A 23,979-nucleotide genomic window follows, 5' to 3' on the forward strand; every position below is an offset into this window, starting at 1 on the left:
GCCAGGGTTCTTGGCTAGGAGCGGAGGCTGGAAATGAGTCATTATACCAACTGAAGCAGGTATGCCTGGGCTGATACAGTCCAATCTCACCTCAGATTACTGATCAGATACAGCATGTTTTATTTTGAAACCCAAGCTGACAAAGCAGGAAGAATAACAAGCTCAACTGGTGAGATAAAGACAATCACCCACAACAGGCTGACACCACCAAGATATATAACGCAAGTATGATCTTACAAGCCGACAGTGTAACTCAGTTTAAAGTGATTGAACTGTGAAGTAGAGAAGTTCTCTGAACCTAATGGATTATGATAAGGAAAAAAGGTGTCTTAAAAGTCAACAAGAATTCAAGGAACAAATTATGGGTAAGGGAATTAAGGTCTAATATGGGACACTAGCCTTACTTTGTAGGGGTACCAAGCTATAAGATTATAGCAAAGGGCTCTAAGTGAGGCATCACCTTAATGCCAGCCCCTTTGTTGTCTGTCCCACCCTCCCACAATAAACCACCCTCAGCTAGCACTTAGGAGAAAGTTCCTTGGAATAGGACAGGCAGGAAGTGTTATTTTGGCATAAATCAAAACTGGGTTGTCTATTTCCTCAGTAATCCTAACCCCACCAAGAGGTTCTCATGATCCATGCATTTGAGAATACAAAAAAGAGAAATGGTAGGGGTATTGTGCCTTTATAAACTGGTGCTGACTTTTGGAGTTTGAGAACCCTCTTTTGGAGCTGGCATACAGGACCAGATGGTTTGCCTGGTTGGTTTGGGGGTTGGTTTTTTTGTTTGTTTGTTTCCTCCTCCCATCTTTCTACAGTGTGGCATTTCAGACAGAGAGTAGAGAAGACAGTACACCAAAAAGACCACTTGGAAATTTTAATTTTCCTCACAGAAATTAAACTTTTCCAATCTTTGAAACATTTGAAGAAAAAACACTTGGGGAGGGAGAGGGGATGAAATCTATCAATCCATAATATTTCAAATTTTTGGCACATGCATCCACAGTGCTGTGCTGCAACAGTGTCCTACTGCTGGAAGCAATCACTGTCACCTTTAAATGGCCTTCAGAGGTTATTATTATTTTTCCATCAAGTTCTCATACTATTTCAGACCCAACACTCTTTCTAGCCATAACAGACCCTACGAATATCAGCCCAAGATGGAACAGCTTCATTTGGAGGAAAAATATTCTAGGAATGAGTCAATTCTTTGAGCAATCTTCAGAGTAAGCACAGTCAAACAACTGCAAAGGTTATACTGTTTCCAAAGGAGGGAGCAAAAGCAGCACGTTCTTTCATTTGAAGTCATATGAACATGGAGCTAAGAAATTCTAAACAGCTCCATTCCTGTCGATTTAAGCCTAGAACACATCCTCTATTAGTAAGGTGACACCTGATGAAGAAACCTAAGTACTAGTGGTCTCCCAGAAGCCTGAAAGGCATAGCAATTTCAAGGAGTGAAACAGGGGAAGAATAAAAATCTCCCTTGGGGTGCAGCACCTTAGCATAGGTGATTTGGGAATCCAAGATTTCATCATACTGTAAATTAATACTACAACAAGTGAAGGTCAGAATGACAGCTTTCTAACCAGTAGCTTGGGGCACAGTGACATGCAAATGCAGTAATTATGCTGCTTTTAGAGCCAAGTTTTCAGCGTTGCACCTAAGCTAACAAATGGTGCCATGAGCACCAGCCAGGCTTATCTGCAATTCACATAATGCGTTCCCTAATAATAAAAACTGACTCTGAATGGCAATCAAGTAGACAATTGCAACAAATTTCAGGCTTCTAAAAGGAAGCAGAAAGACTAGTTCCATCTCACTGCTACATGAGTCAAGAAAAAGTGGAGCAATAACTGTGGGTAGCCTTTATACCATCAGGAGGCCTCCGATGAGCTATACAGCTGCTAAGACAACATTGAGCAAAAGACTCCAGTTTATTGCCCCTGAGACACTCCTACAGCTGAATTCCTGTGAATCAGTGTTTGAAAACCCCAGATGCTAGAAACACCTTCTAACTGGGCAAGCTACTGGGCATGAAGAGGTATGTTAGAGAGTTACCGGCCCCATTTGCACAGTTGCTCCTGTATACAAAATGTACAAGGTAATCAACAGGCAAATCAGACCGGAAGAAACATAAAAGTGATTTTCATCCTGCCTATGAAATCCTACAAGTATTTTGCAGATTTAACTACATTGTATGACCAGACATTACATTAAATTGGGTATTCATAAATTGATTCCAGAATAATTGAGAATTGTTAACCTTGCCACTTAGCCATGCCTAAAACAGACTGATAATGCTTCAGAGAGGATACACTACACAACACTGGTTTCCAAGAAAAGACCATATTTTAAACAAAGCCAAAACCCATCAGATTATTTCTTGGAAATCAGTACTAGCAAAGCCTGTCCCTTTTCACCCTTCTGTGTTCCAACGGTGAGCGAATATTAGGTTTTCCTGGAATCATTACTTTCAATGCAAGGCTCTAATAAATTCCAAGGAATTTACCCACCATCAGAGACAGTCCCCATATAGACCTGTTGGAAAGCCTGCTCTTTAAATTAGTTTGGTCACTTTTGACTTCTAGTTCTGATGCACAGACTAAGATTACAATATTAAGTGACAATTTAAGGAAGGATTTGCTCTACTGAAATAAATCGCCCTCCAAAACACACAAAAACTGAAGGTGTCTTTTTTTTGTGTGTTTGTTTTTAATACTACATTTTGGACCTAAGTTTACGTTATGCTTTTAACTGTGATCACCTTCAGAAACACACCACAGAAAATCCACATACTTCAATTCCACAACTTTCAGGACAAGTTCATTCAACCCTTTATGAAATACTTCCTTGCACGACGTAATTTTGTTTTGTTCACAAAGCAGGTCGTCAGACACTGTTCAGCTACACAGCTATTTGCACTGCCTTTGCTTTCAGCTTTTCACCTAAGCAATTATGAACTATTTCAAAAAGCTAAAGCTAACCCTTTTGCTTGATACGTAAGAAAATCATAATCATCTAGTTGGCTCTTTAGAATTTAAATAATAAAAATGTTACTTTCCACACAGAGGTCACAAATCTGCCAGAGACTACCCCAGTGTAACTGCAGGGCTCCTCTGATTTGCATGTATTAATAAAAAAGCGTGAGTTTCAAGCCTTTTCTGTGCACTAGTATCTGCATTCTCTTACCAAAAGATGATTGGGCTGTCAGCCAGCAGCTTGAGAGACTCAAATATTTGAAAATCATGAGAAACTGTTTCAAAACAAGTCATTGAGCACACCTCCCCCCACCCCCGCACCAAAATAAAACCTAGCTCCCACACTTGATATGCTGCAACTTGCTCTCATCAATTCATTTGCAGGCAGGCAAAGGTTAAAGCAGCAAAGTATGAGGGTAAGTACTGTACATTCTAGACCTCACATGATCACTTTTCTATTTGTCCGATATCGGAAACAGCTATTCCAACCGAAGCACTAGAAATGTGATTTGGGGAAATACAGTAGGCTGAGATTTCTTCAACACTAAAACTTTTTTAAACAGGATTTCCTGTTTTTCATTCTTACGCAATATTCACTGGCACTTCTTACTAGCTCCAGCCACAGACATCCTATGTACAAAACAAAAACAGAATACATGCATGTCCTCCCTGCAAGCCATGACCAACACACAAACTTAAAGGGTTTCAATTCATCTGTCCAGGAAGTATACTTCTTAAGCAAATGTCTTTCAGGGTAAGATGCAATGCTAAGTTAATTTATAAAAAATTTCAGGGCTAAATTTCTTTTAGAACTAGGATAATCAGTTGCTAACAAACTCTGTGCTTCAACACCCTCTGTGACAATCTTTACCGAGAGCCTAATATCAATAATGTATTCCCAAATTAGACCTACTGCCTGAGGTCCTCCTTTTGTACACTGTCATGTAAGAGTCATGACTGCTCCCACAGAAAAGGACTACTGTAAGCAGTCTTGCACCTTACATACTGGTAACAGAACAAGTGTTTCACAGAAACTGTGCAACAGAAATATAACAACTACAGTATAGAGTAACTGCACCAACACTTCAGTTACCTCTTTATAATCCTCAAGTACCATGAGTACAGACCAATATTTAAACCTTTATTCTAATGTCTGGGTAGATTTCTGCAACTGTTTGACTGTTCTCTTCTGTGTCAACTTCTAGTTTATACACAGAAAAATACAAGGGTGTCATGTTCTCAGGTGACATAAACCAGAGTAGCTCAAATGACATTAATGAACACATCAAGTTTCAAGTTGAGATTTAGCCAGCAATCCTATTCAGATACTGTAACTGTTAAAAGGGATCCAAGATTTTTACTTCCAGATTCCAAAGTCAGTTTTGGAAATAGTGTAAATTTAAACTCCTGTACTTTTAACCAATATGAAACACCTATTCTCATTAAACTCCTATGAGAATGTTTCTATTTTGGAATTAAGTGCCTTACTATGAATCAGCTTAATTCTACCTCATGATGCTCACACAAAGAAGCTACTGTGAAGCAATTTTAGACATCGGTTAGTTTACTGCATCTTAGCTAATCTACCGTAAGATGACAGGCACTTTACTCCAGTGCTGCCTCCAAAAAAAGCCTCCAAAGAAGCCTTGCTTTTTTCTCTCCCCACCTCCCACCCTTGATTATTTGTTTGCATTAGTGAGATGGCCTTACCACTCCCCCTATTTTCTGCTAGCCAGCTGCTTGTGTGGCTGCACAGAGAACCAGAAACCAGGAACTGGAAAACAAACTCCCTTAACATTTTATAAGCCAGTTTGGCTCCCCAAAGCAGTTGAGAAAAACAGAACCCCAATCAGCAAGAGCAAGCCAATTCACTCCACCTCTGGAGCAAAGCTCACTGGTATTCACACTGTGCTAAGAGGGCTCACACCAAGAGTTAGGAGGAAACAGCTTGTGAACTGCAAGTTTAAACAGTAGCTTTCGTAACGGTAATTAATTCCTGTGGGGAATAAAGGTCCCAAAATATTTACCACTACTCAAAATTAGGATTATCTATTCCAGACTAACTGCTGAAGCAGGCAAGACTTTTGACCTGGTACCAGAAGCTTTTGTGAATAGGTCTTATTACGAATTAATTCTTTTTAATTGCTATCAGTGAGTCAGGAGTCAGCACCTCAGATTAGGCACCAGCCAACCTGCAAGTGTTCTGGACTCCAGATGAATTTAAAGTCATCCAGCTTGTGCTCTGGTTCTAATCTACAAGCTTTTCTTTGTAACTGCTTAGGCTAAAGAGAATTAATAGCATGCTTCCAAATCAAAACACAGCCACCAGAGCAGCATCAGAAAGCCTCCCACTGCTGTCAAACTCAAACCAGATCCTTTGATAAGCATTTCTTTAGCTGCTGATGCCGGCATATGCAGTCTCTCTCCCTGAAACCCTTGTTTCTGCAGCTGGGGCACCTCTCAGCATGTTGATGTAACTGTTGATGCAGCTTTGCAGTGAACCAGATGAGGGAACTGCTCCACCAAAAAATAACCCAACTAAAAGAAACATTATTTTGTTTAATGACACAGCAGTACTAGCATAATATTTGAGGCATTCAGAAGACAAGGAAAACAGCAGAAAACTTTCAACAACACTGCTCCCTAAACACATGCTCAAGCTATAGCCTCAGCCACATCATTTCCCACTGACCATTATTTCCCAGTGGTTACCTTTTGTTCTTCTCTTTCTGTTGCATTGTGACACTTCTCAATCTTCCACTGCCGCATGAAATCTCGCAGATATCCAAAGAGAGTGAGAACACCATAGCCTACGTAGGTCAGCACAGCAACCAGCATTGGTGTTTCTTCAAAAGCTTCATTGAAAGGCCTTTTGTATAATCCTCCATTGTGCACAATATGATTTATCTATAGTAAAAATTTAAAGAGAGGTAGTTGTGAGATACTTATTCAAGAAATGACAGATAGGCATTTCAGAGTAGTCCCTGGCCCTCCGGTCAGCTATAAGCTCTACATCCCCCCTGCCCAGCTCAAAGTACATCCAGCTAGGTTCAGCCATTACTAAGAAACACTGTCAGTCTACATATACAAGGTTGCTAAGTTGTTGATAAAACCAAAGTCACAGTTATCAATTTAGTGCAGTTTAATCTAACATCTCATTAAAGTTCTTTAGCTTGCAAAGCTACATAGAGAGCATTGCTTACAACCAGGCCAAAGTGAAAAAACTGCCTTCCCCCTTTACCAAGAATTAGGTAGGCACAAATGACTGAGGCTTCCCAGGCTTACTACAGGGAAAAACAAAATAGAAATGAATAGTTTTATTAACCTAAACAATGTATTCTCAGGATTATAAGAACTGAAAAAGTAACTGGAAAATATCAAAATAGACTCAACTTTGGAAGCCTATATTACTGTAACAAAACAAGCATAATATATGTGTCTCCATAGCCGTTAGCCTAAAGATGCTGACGTAAACACTGTACTCATCCATGAGGTGGACATGACACCACGGACAAAAAAGCCATTGTATACAATCTCAACATTGCATATATGTCAGCACACAGAACAAAGCAAGGCTTTCTGCATAAAATCCACACTAAAAGTCATCTTGCTACTTAGATACCATCTCCTGAAGATAAGAGCTTGACTAGTTGTATAATACATGTGCATGTCCATCTCAAGTACGGTTACTGTAATACATAATATGTGTGACTATTACAGAAAAACTTCACAGCTACAAGGCAAGGGCTCACTCAACACAACACTGGAGGGAAAAACATCATCGTTTTAACGAGACTACTTGTTCAAAGAATTAAGTTAAAGATCAGATCTCAAAAGTCAATGTATCAAAACATAGAAACCCAGCCATTAGATGTAAATTGCTATCTGTATTCCCAGAAGTTATAGAATAGCTACTCTATAATAGAATAGCTACGTGTGAAAGAACGTGTGTTCCAAGACATAAACCCCCTATCTGTTGTAGCATCAAAGATGACAAGTCTTACTCCTTGCAGAATAGATTTATTTTTGCTAGTACTCCTAGGTTTAGGAAAATTACAACCTATTAGGTAATCTAAACAGATTAAGATTGGCATACAATTCTGTAACTCTCTGGTATCCAAATATACTATGAAGGATGTTGCCAGATGTGCATGGGAGCAGCTAGAAGACAAGATGGAAACCAAGATAATACATTTCAATAAATGCCTATATTAATAATAACACCACACTGAAAAGAGGGCTAGGACAAGGATATATCTAGCATGTTGCTCAGATTTCTCTGGACTGCACTCAAATTGCAGTTTATAGCCAGATATAATAAGAAATGTATTTTTAAAAATATTCTAATCAAAGAAACATCAACACCTAGGAAAGAGGTTGATCCCAAATATATCAAAAAAGGACAACAGCAAATAATTAATGAGGAGTGGGGGCCAGCAGACAGAATAAAAGCATTTATTCACCTATGGCACTCATACTATCATATGGGAAAGGAAGTCAGTTGTACTAACCTCTGTAACAGCTGATGAATCAATAAAAGCACACATACTTGCTGGCCTCACCAGCCACTGCATTATTTGGAAAGTGACACCTGCTCATCTCAGGTGCTGGAGCAAGTCTGTATTTCAAGCCTGGCATTCATTTCGTGAAAGTAATTTTTCAGAAGCAAGGGTCTGCTCTTAGGATACAATTATGCTACAGCTATGCAGTCACTGCGTATAAACTGCACAAGCACCTTTCTCCTGATACTCATTTCTACCTCTTCCCTTTTGCCAACACAGACATCCAGAACAAAGTTTTAACCTGAGCAAATCCTCAATTTGGTCACCGCAGTTGCAGGGACTTTAGAATTGGTGCAAGGGTGGAAACAAAACGGCAAAGACACAGTAGGAACTTCTCTTTTAGCAGCAGTACTTACCCCAGATGCAGATAACTAACTTGCAGCGCTTTGAGACCAGGTTTAATACTGAAGTAGTTTTAAAAACATACTGCATACAGTGGTGGCTTAAGTTAGAAAATTACCATGCTTTGGAACAGGTGTAGGAACAATTGCTTACCACACTGCAGCTCAGATGATGGCAATTTAAAGCTTTAACACAGGCCACAGGTTCATACACTGTTTTCTTCAGGAACAGTGCCAGCCAAAGGACCTGCCCCTGCCCCACTCACTCACACTTTGAGCCACCTGCATCCCCCTCTGGCTTGCACAACTAAGGCTAATCTGATTTTCGGCATAGCATCCCTCCAAACACTGAACTGATCCAGGCTGGAAATATAATGGTTTGCAGAAGGTTATTTATTAGACCCTAATAGTCTTTACAGCACCGCTCCACAAACTCGTTCGATAGATCTCAGCAAACAACAGTCAGCAGCTGTCGGGGAGAGGAGGGGCAGCAGCACCATGACAATCAACTGACCCTGTGAGCCAACGCTGCAGAGGAAAAAACCATGAAAGCTTTCTCTTTTCTATTACTCTCGAGATTGCTTAACTGTATCACTAGGGCTCCAATTCATGAACCCATAGAATTTTATTGCATCCAGATCTGAGAAAGATCACGCACTAAAGCTCCAATTACTACAATTTCACAGCTTGATGAATTAAAGTTGAATTTTGCATCCTCACACTGACAGACCAGGCTGTGAATAGCAGCTACCCAGGAGCAGGCACACAACATACCTGCTACCTGTGGCTGTCTACAAGTAGCTGATTTCTGGATAAGCAGACAGAAAACTGGTAGTGACTACTTCACGAATTACCTAGCATCTAGTAAACAGAGATCACATCAAAGTTTTTAATGTCTTTCCCAGGTAACTGGAAGTTCATCTGGAAGAGATGAAAGGCTACATCCTAAGGGTATGGATCTGAGGTTATCTAATACCAAAAAAATAGCTACTGAAAAAAACCCAACAACGAACCCAAATCTATACACAATTTTAATCAGAATAAAAGCATAACAATTTTTTCCAGGTCTTTAGAGATGCCTCTGCTTGTGACAAATGCTAAAACCACACAAGTTATTCCACATGGTCAAAAACAACATTTCACTGAGAAAGGCCCTTTTGGGAATATCTGTATGGATTCAACACATACTCCAATTAATTCAGCTCTCAGTGTTCTTCTACCAATGTTCTTACACGTACTCACACTCTCATGTCTGCTATCACGTAAGCTGCAAAGCTTCTATGCTATCCTATCTGATTTAAACATTAAAGAAATACCCTCAACACAATTCCACGGACTTTTCATGAAGCATACAATGACTATAAATACACTCTAGAATTGCCTACAGAAGAGACATTTGTAGCCACATTTTAGATACAAGCCTATTCATTTTTCCAAGAATGCCTTATGAATCTGCACATTAGCCTTCAAATGAAGGCTTACATGCTGCGAGCTCCAAGCCTGCTGCCAAAGAGCAGCAAGTTCAGTTCCAGAGACCAAGAAAGAAGGTGGCTACAGCTTAGTGATTCACTTCCTTTTCTGGGCGGAAAAAAAAAACACCAAAAAACCAAGATTAAGACTTTTATGGCTTTAACAAGTCATTTGACAACAAAGTAAGCCATGACCTTTGAACTAGAATATACTGCATATCTAAGCGGAGACTACAAAGAAAACTCAGGGTTCATGTAAGCATGTGGTTCAAAAAAGCAGGTGTATGCTCACCTCCATCTCTCTATCCTGTACTGCCCAGATTGCATGTACACAGAAGAGCACCATCACATTAAGAAACTCAACTGCAGGAGAAAAATCAGAGAGCACCACCCAGCTGGTTACAGAAGGCAGCAAAGAGATGGCATTCTGAATCAGCCACAGGTAATGCCTGTGTTGGGCCAAGCTCTTGGGGAAACAAATCACATAAAACAGTATTGTAACAGTTACCAAGTAGCAGCATCATACAGCTACAGCTAGAAAGGACTGCATTGGTCTAAGCAGAACACATCAGGGAGTCTGATTATAATCATCCCCCCAACCTGGTAGCAAACAGTTCCAATTCACAAGACATTACATTATGAAATTGACTTCAGATTTAGTTCATCCTGCAAATTAGAAGCATTGTAAGTGCCATGATAGCATGTCTAGTACAGGCAGAGGATGGGATTGTGGATGTACGCACGTGCAGCATAAGCACACCCAACCTGATGTTCTTACCCAGCTACTGCACAAAGTTATGCTTTAAAGACCATGTTGGCCTCCAGATAGCATCAGATCTTGCAGTGCCTTAAGGTCAGGTACCATCAGAACGACACTCCAGCTCCACAGACAGAAAAGGTACTTCTGCCTATCCCGAGTTATTCAAATTCTTTAACAACATATTGGAAAACATCTCACATAATGCCCCTTTTGCAGTTACCTTAGCATGATTACAGGTCATCCTGCATTAGGGACAGAATAGTGTCATCTACACAAAAATAGTTCTCATTTAAGCCACCCCACTGAGCATAAATTCACACCAGAATGTATCCAATTGCATGCTTTATTGATTACAACCTCCACTATCCTACTAGATGTGAAGATAACTCCTTTATCAGAGTATTAAAAAAATTGTAATTCGTAAACAGCAGTTAGCAGTGAACTTGCTTTTACTAGTACCCTTCACCATTTTCCATTTTCTAACTTTGGACAATAGGATCTTCAGAGAAGGACCACCATACCTCACCCTGTCCTGGATTTACAAAGGTAAAATGAAACCAGCAAACAGATACAGATCTTAGTGTTAATTATGCTTTCATTGCCACCACCCAAAACAGGTCATGTATGAGACTAGCATATTCTGAACCTGACTTCATTAAAAACTTATTTCTCAAAACTAATAGGAAAAAGGGTTTTCAGTATATTTGCTATACCTGTGTCAGCAGACAATCTGGGTAAAAACTCATCCTAAACAAAGTCAGCATGGTAAAAATCGGTAGATGCAAAGGAGTGCACAAGAAGCCAAATGCCCTCAGACTGAAGGGTACCATGCTCAACTTTCAAAAGCATTATAGAAGTTTTGTGAGAAGACAAAAGCCATGCTCAAAAACAGGAACCTCTGCAGACACTAGAGTGTTGTAGACAACACACAGGATTTATCACAGGAGTTTGGGTACATACCTTGCATGGCAGGCATATACTTCAGGGAGAGAAGACGCTACAAGTGCAACACACACAGCGCACAGTAAGAGTACACGATAACTGGTTATGCTGCTACCCCAGGAAAACCCTAACGCTCTCTCTTAAAAAGGCTGTTTCATTTCATGCTGCCGGGAAGAACAAAGTCAGACGAACCTTGCAGACTCTATGTAAACACCTTAAAAGGATTATTTATGCTGGAACACAACTTCGCCAAATTCTTATTAAAATTTAGTAGCTTCTCATTGCCACATACCACACACACTGCAGAAATTTTACTAGCGGCTTTGCAGCTTCGCAGCTTCTTTTTTTTAGAAACATAATGTGGAAAGACTGCTTCCATGAGTTGCTTGCTTTTTTGTCAAAGATTCCTGCCAACTATAGGGAATAAAATGGAAATATATGGGATGCACCTCCGCTCTAGGATGTGCCTTCACTCTCAAAAGCAGTCACATTTATTATAAAGGATCAAGGGAATCAGCACTATAGAAACTACAGCAGTAAGTGAGAACTCCACACAGGCAGCTGCTCTAAGCTGTTAAGGCATTTTCTGGTAATTTTACTGTCACCTCCAGACCTTTTCCTTGCACTGTTTTGTTCTTAGACTTCAGATCTCAGACTGTTGCATGGGTAAAAAGACCAAGTATTTACTACCAAAATTAGAATGAACTGATTTCAATCAAATTTTAAGCTTTCAAAAATAAAAAAATCACAGAAGGGAAACCTGTTTTACAAAACAGACTTTAACACTCAAGTGTATTCCTAATTAAATATTTGTTCTTGTTGGCAGGTATTATCGAATATTTTGATTTGCAACTAGCTACTCCCAACAAATTTGGCATTCCTTTGTTAAGATGCACTTGCATCTTAACATCTACACAAACAGTATAAATCTTCATAATGTTTAAGTGTTGTTTGGGGTTTTTTGCTTGCTACATATGGCTGACAATTTGAATCCTGCCGAGAATATACTTTTTTGACAGTTTACCTCAAATTACCTTAAACCTAATATGTTACTTTATCTAGTGTGTTCAGTAAATTTTAGGTGTACAGCATTTTGACAGAGAATTCCTTAACTGCATGCTTAATTACTAATGTGTTTTACAATAAAGATTTCCAAAGACAGCACAAGTCTGTAGTGGTTCACTAACAAGTCAATCTCTAGGCTCTCGGATACCTCTGAAAGCGTTCCTAACATACTTTAGAACTCATTCTCACTTATTTTTACAGACATTAAACCCCATTATTTCCTAAACTTTTCAACTTCTGCTTTCTCAACTATAAGTATTCTTCAAGACTATACTTTTCAATTAAAAATGGTTCTTTTCCTAGGAGTGATTTCTTAATGAAGGCAAAAAAAGATTGGAAACCTCGTTGAAGCTGGGCCAATGTTTTACGTTCCTCCTAGAGAAACTGAAGTCCATAGATAATTAAGATAAAGCTTTTTTTCCAACAAATTGAAAGCATAACATTTAGGAAAACAACATTTCTGCTGTACGATTAAGACAGGAAAATACAACATGACATATCACTCAAGTAGTTACAATAACAAAAAATGAACTTGCATACATTTATAACAATTTATGATAGCATTTAAGGCTTATTACCAGCTAAATTTGAAATGGCAGTCCCAATATAATTGAAAGATTTTAACACTTTATCCAAACTGACTTCTCAGTAGCACATATTCAAATCTAAGAGAAGCCAGTCACATCAACAGCTACCATGGGTGTTTGTTTTCATACCAGTACAGATACACAAATTCTCAACAAGTACAACACTGGCACTACATCTACTAATTTAACACGATGGCCTCAAATATTCATTTAGCCAGATAAAATGTTGTGTAGCTCTTCTTTCCACAAAGGCTTATAATCTTTTCTAATTTAATTTGGTATTAGAAAAGTATCCTCATGCACACGTATGCTTTTTCAGAAATAAGAGTTTTGTCAATTAAAACATCTGAAGGAGATCACAGTCTTTTCTAGGTCAGCCAATTTTCTACTCCAGTTTTATGTTACTGACACAATAAATGCAGTCAATCAAAAAGCCAAGCAAGAGGCAGAAAGTAATAATTTCTTTCCTCAGGTCTGATGCAAGCCTCAGAGTACATGCTACAAGCTCTAAGGCGCGCATTTTTACAGGGGTTCAAGGATTAAACACTAATGTCTAAACCTGGGCAAACTCTCCTGCAATCCATGAGTTTATCTGTGTAATCACTGAATAACCAAGGTCGGAAGGGACCTCCAGGGGTTGTGTCCAACCCCCAGCTCAAAGCAGGTCTAATTACAGCAGGTTGCTGAGGGCCACGTCCAATCTAGTCTTGAACACCTCCAAGGATGGAGGTTCCACCACCTCTCTGAGCAACTTCTTCCAGTATTCTACCACCCTCATGGAAAAATTATTTTCCTTATATGTAACTAAAATTTCCCATTCTTCCAAATTACATCCGTTGCCTCTCATCCTATTGCCACACACTTCCAAGAGTCTGGCTCCATCTTCTCTATATCCTCCAGCCAGCTAGCTGAGCCTTCTCCTCCTAAGGTTGAGTAAACCCAGCTCTCTCAGCCTCTCTTCATAGCTCATATGCTCCAGCCTCTTCTGCTTCTTGGGACCCTCCACTGCATTCACAGATGCACGTGGCTATTGTCAGCATCTTTCTGGGGAGTTCAAAACTGGACACAGTACTCAAGATGCAGTCTCACAAATGCTGAGTAAGGGGGAACGATCACTTCTTCATGAATAAGTTCATGAGATTTAGTTCTTTATGATCAATTATTTTTTCTTTTTATCAGAAATATTTGCATTTTAAATTTGCACGCAGATGTGGAAAAAAACCACAATTCTGTACTCAAATTCGTTTTCATACCAGTGGATAGGGCAGTTATTTAACATCTTTATCTTGTCCTAACATTCACCTGAAACAAGGGCTTATTCACATCGCTGCTACCACTAACTCACTGTAACAAGAAAAACTTCCAGTATTCGTTGCACTCATCTTCGTAAGTGTGCTCTCCCAAAGAAGTTAAACTAACCTGAATTCCAGCAAAAGTATCATCAAAAAAATCAAGATGAAGCCATCGTTCCCCTGCATCCTGAAGCATCTCACGAGATGAGCCTACAAGCAGTATGATTGCTCTCTCTAAAAAAAACCAAACACAAATCGCAGGACCACACAAGTTGTTTTTAGCATGTACACACCAAAGCTTTCAGGAAAGAAAAATCTACGCTACCCATTTTAACAGCTGTAAGAATTCAGGACTTATGACAGTTTTAAAGGAATGCAAATCCTACACTCCTCCCACACTCTTCAGCCAAACCATTCCTTGTCTTCCTGAGGAAGTAGTATGAAACCTTGTTTACAAAAGCATGTATGCAATAAGCTATCTGGAGATTGCTATAGTATGGCATTTGAAGACCACCTAGAAACACCAGGGAAATTAAAATTTGGTTATATCATTCCCACTCCTATCTGAGTTGGAGATACCATGCACAACAGAAATTAAGAACTTGATATCTAAAACCTATATGTCAATTATTTCTTCTTCAACTTCTAGAAGCATAACAGAACCATTCTAAGGTGAGAAGCTCAATTAAGGAGTCCAAAAAAACACATTACTAAAAATCTGTTCACAATAATAGGTAGATTCCAATAAGTTATCATGGAAAATAAGGGCACCTTGTCCCATTAAATATGTCCCAGTCTCTCTATTTTAAGCAAGAAAATTTTTTTCAGATGTAGTATTAGAAAACTATTAGCTGTTCGCTTCAGAGCAAAACACTCCAATGGAGAAATACATTCCAGTTTAAAATTGCTTTTTCTTTCTGCAATGCAATTTTCCCTGCACTCTTTATTATTCCCCCAAGTGTCTTGATAGATCCTAAATACCATTTTTCTACTGAACTCACTTAACACTCTTTCCAACAGACCAGAAGGACATAAAAAGCAGGATCATGAACAACTCGAAGAGGTAACTTCACTGTTCATTTATTTAGATTTCCTTTCTTTCTCCTGGCTGTGTTCATTTCCTGACATCATGACAATACCCTTTGAGATGTCAGGCTTTCATCTTACATAGTGCGGTATTACACTGAAGCATTAAATCAGTTTTGAATCCATCCATAGATTACTATTCTTCCTAACCATGCACTCCCTTAACTGTACACAGTCAGAAATAAGTTAGTTAGTTTTCTCTAATATCCCACAATTTTTAATTGCTAGACGGTTCTTCAACCTCTTTTAATTAAGGTGCTTATAGTGAGATTGTTGCATTCACTGAATTTAAATCTCTAAACAGATTAACTGTTACCAGAATCAAAGTAATTTAAACACAGGACTTCCCAGGAAAGTAGAAGAAAGAGCTGTTATTTATCTTAGTATTTCAACAGAATGTTTTTTTAATATGCTGAAACCCTAACTTCAAGTGATTACTTTCCTGGCCACCAATGATATTTCATTAATCTCCAAGGTAGCCAAAGTCAGTTACTACACAGTCTTACTAGGCAGCAAGTTCCCCTCTCCTCTTACCAAGGGGAAGGATTAGCAGTCAGATCCCAGCAGGAGACAAAGTAATACAACCTATTTAAAAACGAAGGTGAACAAATTCACCCTCTTCTGCTCACACTGGAATAACAGTAAAGAGCCCATGCTATGCTAAATACCAGTCTCTCTCTGTGGAAGGAGTTGTAAGGAAAGAGTGAAATTTGTGTCATAAGGGTAATACCCTTAAATCTAAACTTTTTTTTAGGGTAAAAAAACCCAACAAAACCAAACAAACCAAAAAAACCCAAAACTTACTCAGGTAACCTGAGATCTCAGGACCAGCAGAGATGTCCTAGGTAGGGGCAGACTCCTTTTTTCAAATAATTAAAAATGGGTAAAGCTTTCCTGCACTATCAAGCCCTACAGGAGGACACGGTGATGCATTACCCTGTCTCTAAGCTCTCCTCTCACAAGCTCCAGCTTTTCCAGATAAATTGCCAGTGACTGCAACCCTTCTTTATATCAATGGCTTTCCTTCCCCCTCCTCTTCCCACCAATATATTCATTTTATCTAGATCTCTTCTTGCCTCCTACTTCTCTCAAGGACCCTGTCATAGGCTTTCTTGCAAAAGCACCTTTTTTTCCCCTCATCCTTACTGTTTTTTCCTACTAAGTAGGAATTGCACTCTCACATGTAAGCTGCCTCCTTTTTGGTACTTGATTACTTTGCATTCCACAGATCTCTTCAACTGCAGATTCTCAAGTGTTTTATGTGGTATGTACATAGTATAGATATATACATACACAGACATATATATTCAACACATGGCAAGCATTAACATGCTTCCCTTCTCCTGTGTAAAGGCCCAACAACCAAAATTCAAAAGCCAAAAGGCCAATCAAGTAGCCAAATCTGTGATACATCAGCAACCATATCTTTGGCAGCTCTAAGCTCCCATCACTGATGCTATTTGAGAAAGCTGTACATGGCTAGTACCCCTAAAGAGTCACTTCTTCCAGTCAGGTTCTAACATTTAGACCCTCATTTTGAAAGTTAGCCATCTGGACCACATAAAATTATAGGGAAAAGAATGCCAGACTCCTAATTATAAATCTCTGCTTGACCAGCAAGCAGCTGCCAGAAAGATATAAAACTTTCTTATACTCCTCTTAAATCCTCTGACAATGCCACTACACTTTGGCTTTTTGCTAAGATTTCTCATGACTACTTCTCCAGTGAGCCTTCCCCTCCTTTAGAAATAGTTATCTCAAACACCTCAGGCTTCCAAGACATATTTGAGTGTAGTATCACATGCAAGCTACTAACGGAATAGAATGTCTCATAAAACAGCAAGATTTTTACGCTTCCTCAGTTTGACATTGATGATTTTTCCATTCACGTGCTGCATCTCCCATGTTTTCCAGATACACAGCTGAGGAAAAAGCTTCCTTACCCCACCTTTCTATTCTTCTGAGACAGAAGAACATAACCGTATTCAGACCTTCTTTTTTAAAAAGCACAGAGGGGAAAAAAAACACTCACAGAAGAACACTCACCACCACCACGCTTGGTCTTAGTGCAAAGATTTACACCTACAGTTTTACAGTTGGCAGTGCTTGGTGTTTGCAAGGCAAGACTGCTAGTGCCATAGCTCCCCGAACCAGGACAAGCTGACACTGCTGCCAAACAAAGGTATCGTACCCTCCTCCTCTATTTGTTCACTCTCAACACTGTGCTATCACCTCCCAAGTGCCAGGGCAAGACTATGAGCGTCCATCCAGTGAAAGAAATACAGTAAGTGTCCTGGGTTCAAGTTAACTCAGGGAAAAAAAAAAAAAGTTTAGTTTCATCCTGCATCAGTTCGCAATCTGGTTCACGCAGTGGCTGCACAAGCCTACACTGGAAAAACAGAATGGGCAGCACAGGAGTGAAAACAAAGAGCAACAGGGGGGATGACAATGGAGAACAGGTCTTCTCAAGCAGCTTTAGGTGTCCAAAGAAACATGACCTATTCCATACTGCTGGGATTGCCTTCATGAGAACCATTAAGTACCTTACACTATAACACAAAAGTTTAGTGTTTTGCAGAGAAACAACTGGAAGTCTGAAAGCACAAATACACACTTGCATCACAGGGTGTTAATACAGCTAGATGGGAAGTGCTGCATCAACCTTTAACTCCTCTGTAAAGGGAAGCCCCTACTCAAGACTACTTGTACCTGTAGCCCTGTGCATCACACCTGTAACAATAAAACAGTGGTGAACAAGTGCTAAAATCTTCTCTTCTAAAGCATAGACCTATTATATTATCGCAAGGTTTAAGTTTAAAGTTCTGCTGCTAACAAATGCCTTGCAGTAAAGGTATAGCAATGACTTAAGGGCCAGCCGTTTCACATAAAAGTTACCAGCCCTGCGAACAAACACCCACCAGGCGCAGCCCTCCGAGGCAGGCCCGTGACCGAGGCGCTACCCTCCCCCCCAGGCGAGGGCCGGCGGACACAAACCCGACCCCCACCGGCCAGCGAAGTTTTGCCGAACTCCCTAACAGCCACGTCTCGGTGGCTTCCCGGAGCCCGCCTGCCGCCGCCGCGGCGTGGGGGGCGGCTGCAGGCTCCCCCGGCTCCCCAGCCCCCCGGGGGGGCGGGCACTGGCACAGAGGGACGAGGCAGCGGGGCGGCAGCGCCCCGAAGCACCAAGGCGGCGCTGGCCTGGAAGAGAGCACCGGAGACAGCCCCCGGCCGCGCCGCGGGCGGCCCCACAAGCCCTGCTCGCCGCCGGAGCCCTCGAGACGGGCGACCCCCACCAACCCCCCCGCGCCGGTGCCGGCCCCGCCCGGGCGGCGGAAGGGGCCCGCCGCGCACACCTGGGTGTCGGGCGCAGGCAGGCCGCGCACGTAGCCGTTGCGGAGCGCGCCGTGGGCCGCGCCGCTGCAGCCGTTGGCGCGGGGCTGGGCACCCAGCGCCGCCGCAGCCCGCTCAGGCCGCTCCATCCCGCCGGCTCCGCTCCGCTGCGCCGCGCCCGCTCCGCCGCCCCCGCCCAGCCGCGCACGCACCGCACCGGAAGCGCGGCCCGCCGCTTCCCCCAATCGCCGGCGGAGACGTCACGCTCGGGGACGGGCTCCGCAACGACGCATCAGCGCGCGTGCGAGGCGGGCGGCAGAGGCCAGGGAGAGGGCGGGGCCTAGGGGACGGGGCCCAATGAGAGCCCCGTATGCCAATCAGATGGGAGGGGAGCGAGGTGAAGGAAGGGTCTTGCCCAATCGCAAAGCGAAAAGTTCGGAGGGAGGTGGAGCCAGAAGGTGAAAGTTGTCCAATCACTTGGCAGAGGTGGAACTGGGAACGAAGAGAAGGAGGGAAGCTAGCCAATCACAGCGCGAAGCAGAGGGAGGGGCGAGAGGGAACAGCGGGGTCCGTCCAATGACGGGAGGGAAGAGCAGGGCGGTGGCTGAGGCGGCAGCCAATGGGCGGGCGCCGGGGCGGGCTCGCGGGGCAGGGTGTGAGGCGGCGGCGGGTGCGGCGCCCCAACGGCCGCGCGGCGGGGCGGGTCTGGTCCCGGTGGCCGGCGGCGCTGCGCGTCTGTGGGCGCGACCGCCCGGGCCCTGGCTGAGGCTGGGTAGGGGGGGTGCGGGGGCGCCGGCCGTCTGGGGCTGCCCCGCCCGCCGCGAGGGACCCAGTGCGTCCGTAAACGCTTTCCCTGACGGAAGGGGGCAGCGCGGCGGGGTGCGCGGCCTGGTGCTGCTTCCGTTACTGGCGGCGGCCCGCACCCCAGTCGCTGGAGCGGGGAGAGGGCCGCGGTGGGATGAGGCAGCCGGGGAGCCCCTCGCGTCCCCTCGCTGCTCCGAATCGAGGGAGCTGATGAGTGAAGCTGTTCCTTCAAGACCCGGGGGGTTGCCCCAGGACACGCGGGCTTCGGGCTGCGTCGTGGTGGGATGTGTGAAAGATAAAGTAACCCTTCGCAATTGTGATGGGAGAGCCCCTGGGTGAAACTCTGAATGGCTTTTTAGGAGGTTAGACTTAATTACTGTAATGCCCTCCCCTGCCTAGGATCGACTTGGGAGAGGTGTACCTTGGCTCAAGTCCACCTGGGTAATGAAGACCTGATAGGAAACCCTGCAGACAAGCTCCAGGCAGAGCTTAAGTCAATAGGATTTAAATTTGGGCTTACAGATAGGTGTATGCTTGGCTGCCTTGCTGAGCTAGTATCCCTGACAGCTGAAGTTGCTAGTCTGTTAACTCTGCCTGCAGCTGTGTTTAAAAATCATCATATATTTGGCTATGAATTTGAGTATTTTCTGACGGCGTTTGGAAATACATACTTCATTCAAAGACCGGGTAAACTAAACACTGTGTTTAGTTCAGGGGTAGGTATTGCCAACCTTAGTAAAGTTTGGATTACCAAACATCACACAGACAACGCCAGAGGAAAGGTGCTCTGCAAACCACAAAGCACTGTCTGTTGTACAACTTGTATACATCTTGGTGAGGGAGTGGGAAGGGGAAGGCATCCAAAGGTTTCCAAGTTGCAGGAGTGTTAGTTGGTAGAAAGGAAACAGCCTAACATGTTTAATCACATACTGAAGAGATGGAAGAGTATGACCTTTGATTTCTCCACCGTAATTGAGAGGGAAGGGCTGTGATGTTTCTTAGAATGTAACTTGAAACAATCAGAACAAATCTCAGTTAACACAATGGAAAGCTAACAGATTTAAGCAGGTGAATCTGAGAGAATGGTCTCATCCTTTTCTTTCTGATTTGCTACTATTGATAGTTATTTTTCTGTATTATAGTCACATCTTGGAGCCTGTGTCACGGATCTCATTGCAAATTCAATATGAACGTGGAGTTCCTAACAAAAGTGAATTAGCTTCTGTGAAAGTAATTTTTCTTCCCTCAAGATGACTTGGGAGAGCTTCACAGCCTGGTTTCAGCCTATTTGTAGGCAGCAGTATGTGTGCAGTATGCTTCATATCTCTGGGTCACCTTTGGACAAGAGGGCTTTTTGTAATGAGAGGTACAAACACAGGCCTCAGGGGTAACAAGCGCAGGCTGGGTGTGAGACCTTGTTCCTTTTCTTGCTGTCTGCGGCCACTCCCATATCTTGACTGCCACTAAAGCAGGTATGGACTTGCCTGAGAAGCACTCTTTCTTCACCTGGTTTCGGTATGCAGTGAGACAGAGCCGTCAGCTAAGATGGGATGGGCCATGTCCCCTCTCTCGTGTTGCGGGACAGGAGCATGGGGGAGACTGGTGTTGCTAGGAAGAACCTAGTGATCAAAGCAGCAAACACCCCTGTTCAGCATTTGGGTGCTTGCGCAAGTGGACTTGCTCCAGTGTAGGTGCAGTTAGGAGTGCTGGTGGGGAAGAGGCACAGGGACCCCTCTTGCTGCTGAGCTTTTTCTGGATAAGGAGGGGAGGGCTTTTGCAGAGTTGAAGTGATCTGTGAAGAAATGAACAAATATTATAATGAAAAAAGAAAATGAGTGAGCAAGTGAGAGAGAAGTGTACTAGGGGACCACATACTGTAGAACTTTTTTTGTAGGATTTTTTTCCCCTGTTGCCATAGGTGGCTGTTGGCATTTTCCTCCTGTCTCCTTTCCCTTTGAACAGAACAGATTGAATTATACTGACCAGTTTGTGCCATGGAGTGCACATGGTCCACCAGCCTACGCTCACAGGGCATGTGTGGGGCAGCACCCTCACTCCCTGCCCACCTGCATACAGAGGAGTTTCATCTGCTGATGCCTTACTTCTAGAGAGGGTAAGCTGCTTCACCTGCCAGGCACTGGATCTCACTGCCATGTTATCTGTTCAGTTAGAGCCCAAACCCCTTCCACATGTAGGTACCTGCAGACTGGTTACTTCATCTGTCCTTAAACCCAGCTAGCACAAACCCTTACGATGCAATGGTTTCAGTATTGGTTTAGGAAATGCGGGAAGAAAAAACATTAAGGGACCCACCAGTTACCTTGTGCGGGGGGCCAGCATAACCTGGTGTTTGAGGGGCATCTGGCCCCTTCTGGCACAGCACAGGGGACAGGGAAGGCCGTGCTCACCCTGGGGCTGCAGTGACAGAAGAGTCCAGGATACGCATGGAGACGAGTCCCAGCATGGGGGTGTGATCCCAGGGCACAGCTTCTGCCACAGGCAGCACCAAGCACATCCCACAGAGCTCCTGGAGTCACACCTGCGGGCAGCTCTGATATGGCTCCGTGTGACACACGAGACACCTGTGTACACAAGTGGCTGCAGCTTGTGCCGTTGGACTACGCAGTTGCAAAACAGAGGAGCCAAATAAACTCAGAACAGTGAATTCCAGTTCTAAGTTTCCTTTTAGGTCTCAAGGATACTATTCCTGTGAGCTGGCAGAGCAAATAGCCTTACTCAGCCAACTGAATGAAGCAAAGGACTGTATCAAAATGAGTCAAAAGGAACAGTGGACCATAGTAACAAGTCAGATGGGCAGGGATTGCTGCACAGCAGGCTCATACCAACAGAGAGCCTACATCACTGACATGAGTCAATGGGTACTGGTTCTAACCATCTGTAGGTTTGGGGTTCACAGAGTAGAGTTGTGAAGTTTGGAGACAGCAGAAGGGCAAATTCAGGAAGGAACAATTGGGTAACCACTGGGACAGAGAAGTGAAGCAGAAAAATTTTTCACTCCAATGTCCCAAACAGAGAGAATAAGGGCCTTCTGCACTGATAAGAGATAATCAGAACTCGTCACTAAGATGTGACTGAGAGGAAGAATTTCCCTCGAGAAAGGAGAGAGTTGATAACTGAGACAAAATTGGGTGTGTGAATGATGCCAGCTACGCAGAGAGTCTTGATGGAAGTTCTCAACTTCTATATTTCTGATGCAGAGACAGAATAAGCAGTGGCTCAGCCATTGCATTCAAGACAGTTAATAGCAGGCAGGCTGCTCTGAGAGGGAACAGTCTGCATTCTTCAGGTGCCTTTCCTCTTCTTCATCCTCAGTCTCCAGGTGCAGGCTGAAGTAAGCATGAAATGAGTGCTGAAGGTGTAATTGAAAAGTCTGCAGTTTGGGCAGACCAACGCAGTGCTGTGAGGTGAGTATTGTTTTTGTTTCCTGTTTTTCACAGTTATAGCAACCTAGCACTGCAACTGCAGGGACTGTGCTGGGAAGTTACTCCAGGGGAGCAGTGAACCTTGGTTTTTAGCTTGGGTCTGAATGGCAGAATGCCTGCCTGAAGCATAGGAGAAGAATTAGCAGAAGTGTGGAAAACTCTTTGGGGACCTCATAGCCCTTCAAGAAAACAGATAGCTATGAGGGTTCCCCAGGAGAATTTGTCAAGCCCCTAGCTAAACTTCATGGAAAGCTGGAGAGGCGTTGGTGTAGCTCATAAGAGGGAGCGATGCTTGGAAGGTTGGCTAGCCTCGTGTAGGAATGACCATCATTTGTCCTCAGCATATCTTGGTAAGTAAGTAAACCGTGAAGGCCCACAGCAGATTGCTTCCTTCTGGTGGAAGCAAGGGTAGGCAGGTACATCTCTGTAAACAATGGAGTTGGTTGGTTTAAATTTAGCTAAGTTGAGAATTGTGTTTCTGCTGCAGGAGAGACCCTCCCTGTCCTTAACACTTTCTGCTGTGAATGCTACAGTTCTAGGCTCACGACAGCTGCTGTTTCACTGGCTCAGAGAATATTATTATTCTGGAGACAACTTAACCTCTAAAGCTATGCTATACTAAAAAGACTCTGTTCAGACTATTTTGTCCTGTTTTTTGCAATGAAGCCTTGACTGAACCTCTCTCTGGGCACTGATTTGGACCAGAATTTGTAAACGTGATGAACTGTTTGCTGTTCAGCGTGTTTGCCTGGAGAAACCAGCCAGGCTTGCATAATGTTTTTGAGGTGAAATGGGATAGGAGTCAGGACGGGAGGTTTGTGATCGGAGGTGCAAGAGGTGTGAGAGGATATACCAGGGACTGAAAGATGTGTATTAATATGGGTCTGATGAGCCACAAGAAAAGAGAGATGCAAGAAGGGGTGGGATGATACATGTAGGGTCAGGGTGTTGGCCAGCAGAACAGGGCATGGGAGGGAATCCAGTGTGGCAGAGGGGATTAACGACAGACTGACTTAATCCCCTGCAGTTGTTATTCCTTTTGATACATATAGCTAGCCAAAAGTTTAATCCTTCAGTTAGGAGAGAAGTAGATAACTGTATTTACCTTTTTTTTAAAGTTACAAAATATGTGTAAGGTTATGTTTCCAATGCTGTGAGGGAATCGAAGAGCAGGACACTGTTTCCTTGCTCATGGCTCCAGCCTTCGTTCAGCCAGTACTGAAGAGCTGTTTTTCTCTAGGTTTCAGTCAGGGCTGACTACCAAGATTGTCCTAGCTTTGTTTGGAGCCTTCTTCTCTATGCTTTATCTGCTTTTCC

The 23,979-nt window shown here is 43.0% G+C and overlaps 1 protein-coding gene across 1 annotated transcript in view; it reads right to left on the reverse strand.

Moving 5' to 3' along the window:
- The window catches only part of SPTLC2 (serine palmitoyltransferase long chain base subunit 2), a 77,999-nt gene extending 59,435 nt beyond the window's left edge, over positions 1-18,564 (reverse strand). Inside the window, exons 1-2 of the mRNA XM_050897149.1 lie at positions 18,439-18,564; positions 5,694-5,888 (exon numbers count right to left, since the gene is read on the reverse strand). Of these exons, the coding sequence (XP_050753106.1) occupies positions 5,694-5,888; positions 18,439-18,564 (321 nt within the window). The remainder of the gene's footprint in view (positions 1-5,693; positions 5,889-18,438) is intronic.
- Positions 18,565-23,979: the final 5,415 nt, after the last annotated feature.

Source organism: Gymnogyps californianus, chromosome 5 (assembly GCF_018139145.2).
Source record: "Gymnogyps californianus isolate 813 chromosome 5, ASM1813914v2, whole genome shotgun sequence".
Lineage (NCBI taxonomy): Eukaryota > Metazoa > Chordata > Aves > Accipitriformes > Cathartidae > Gymnogyps > Gymnogyps californianus.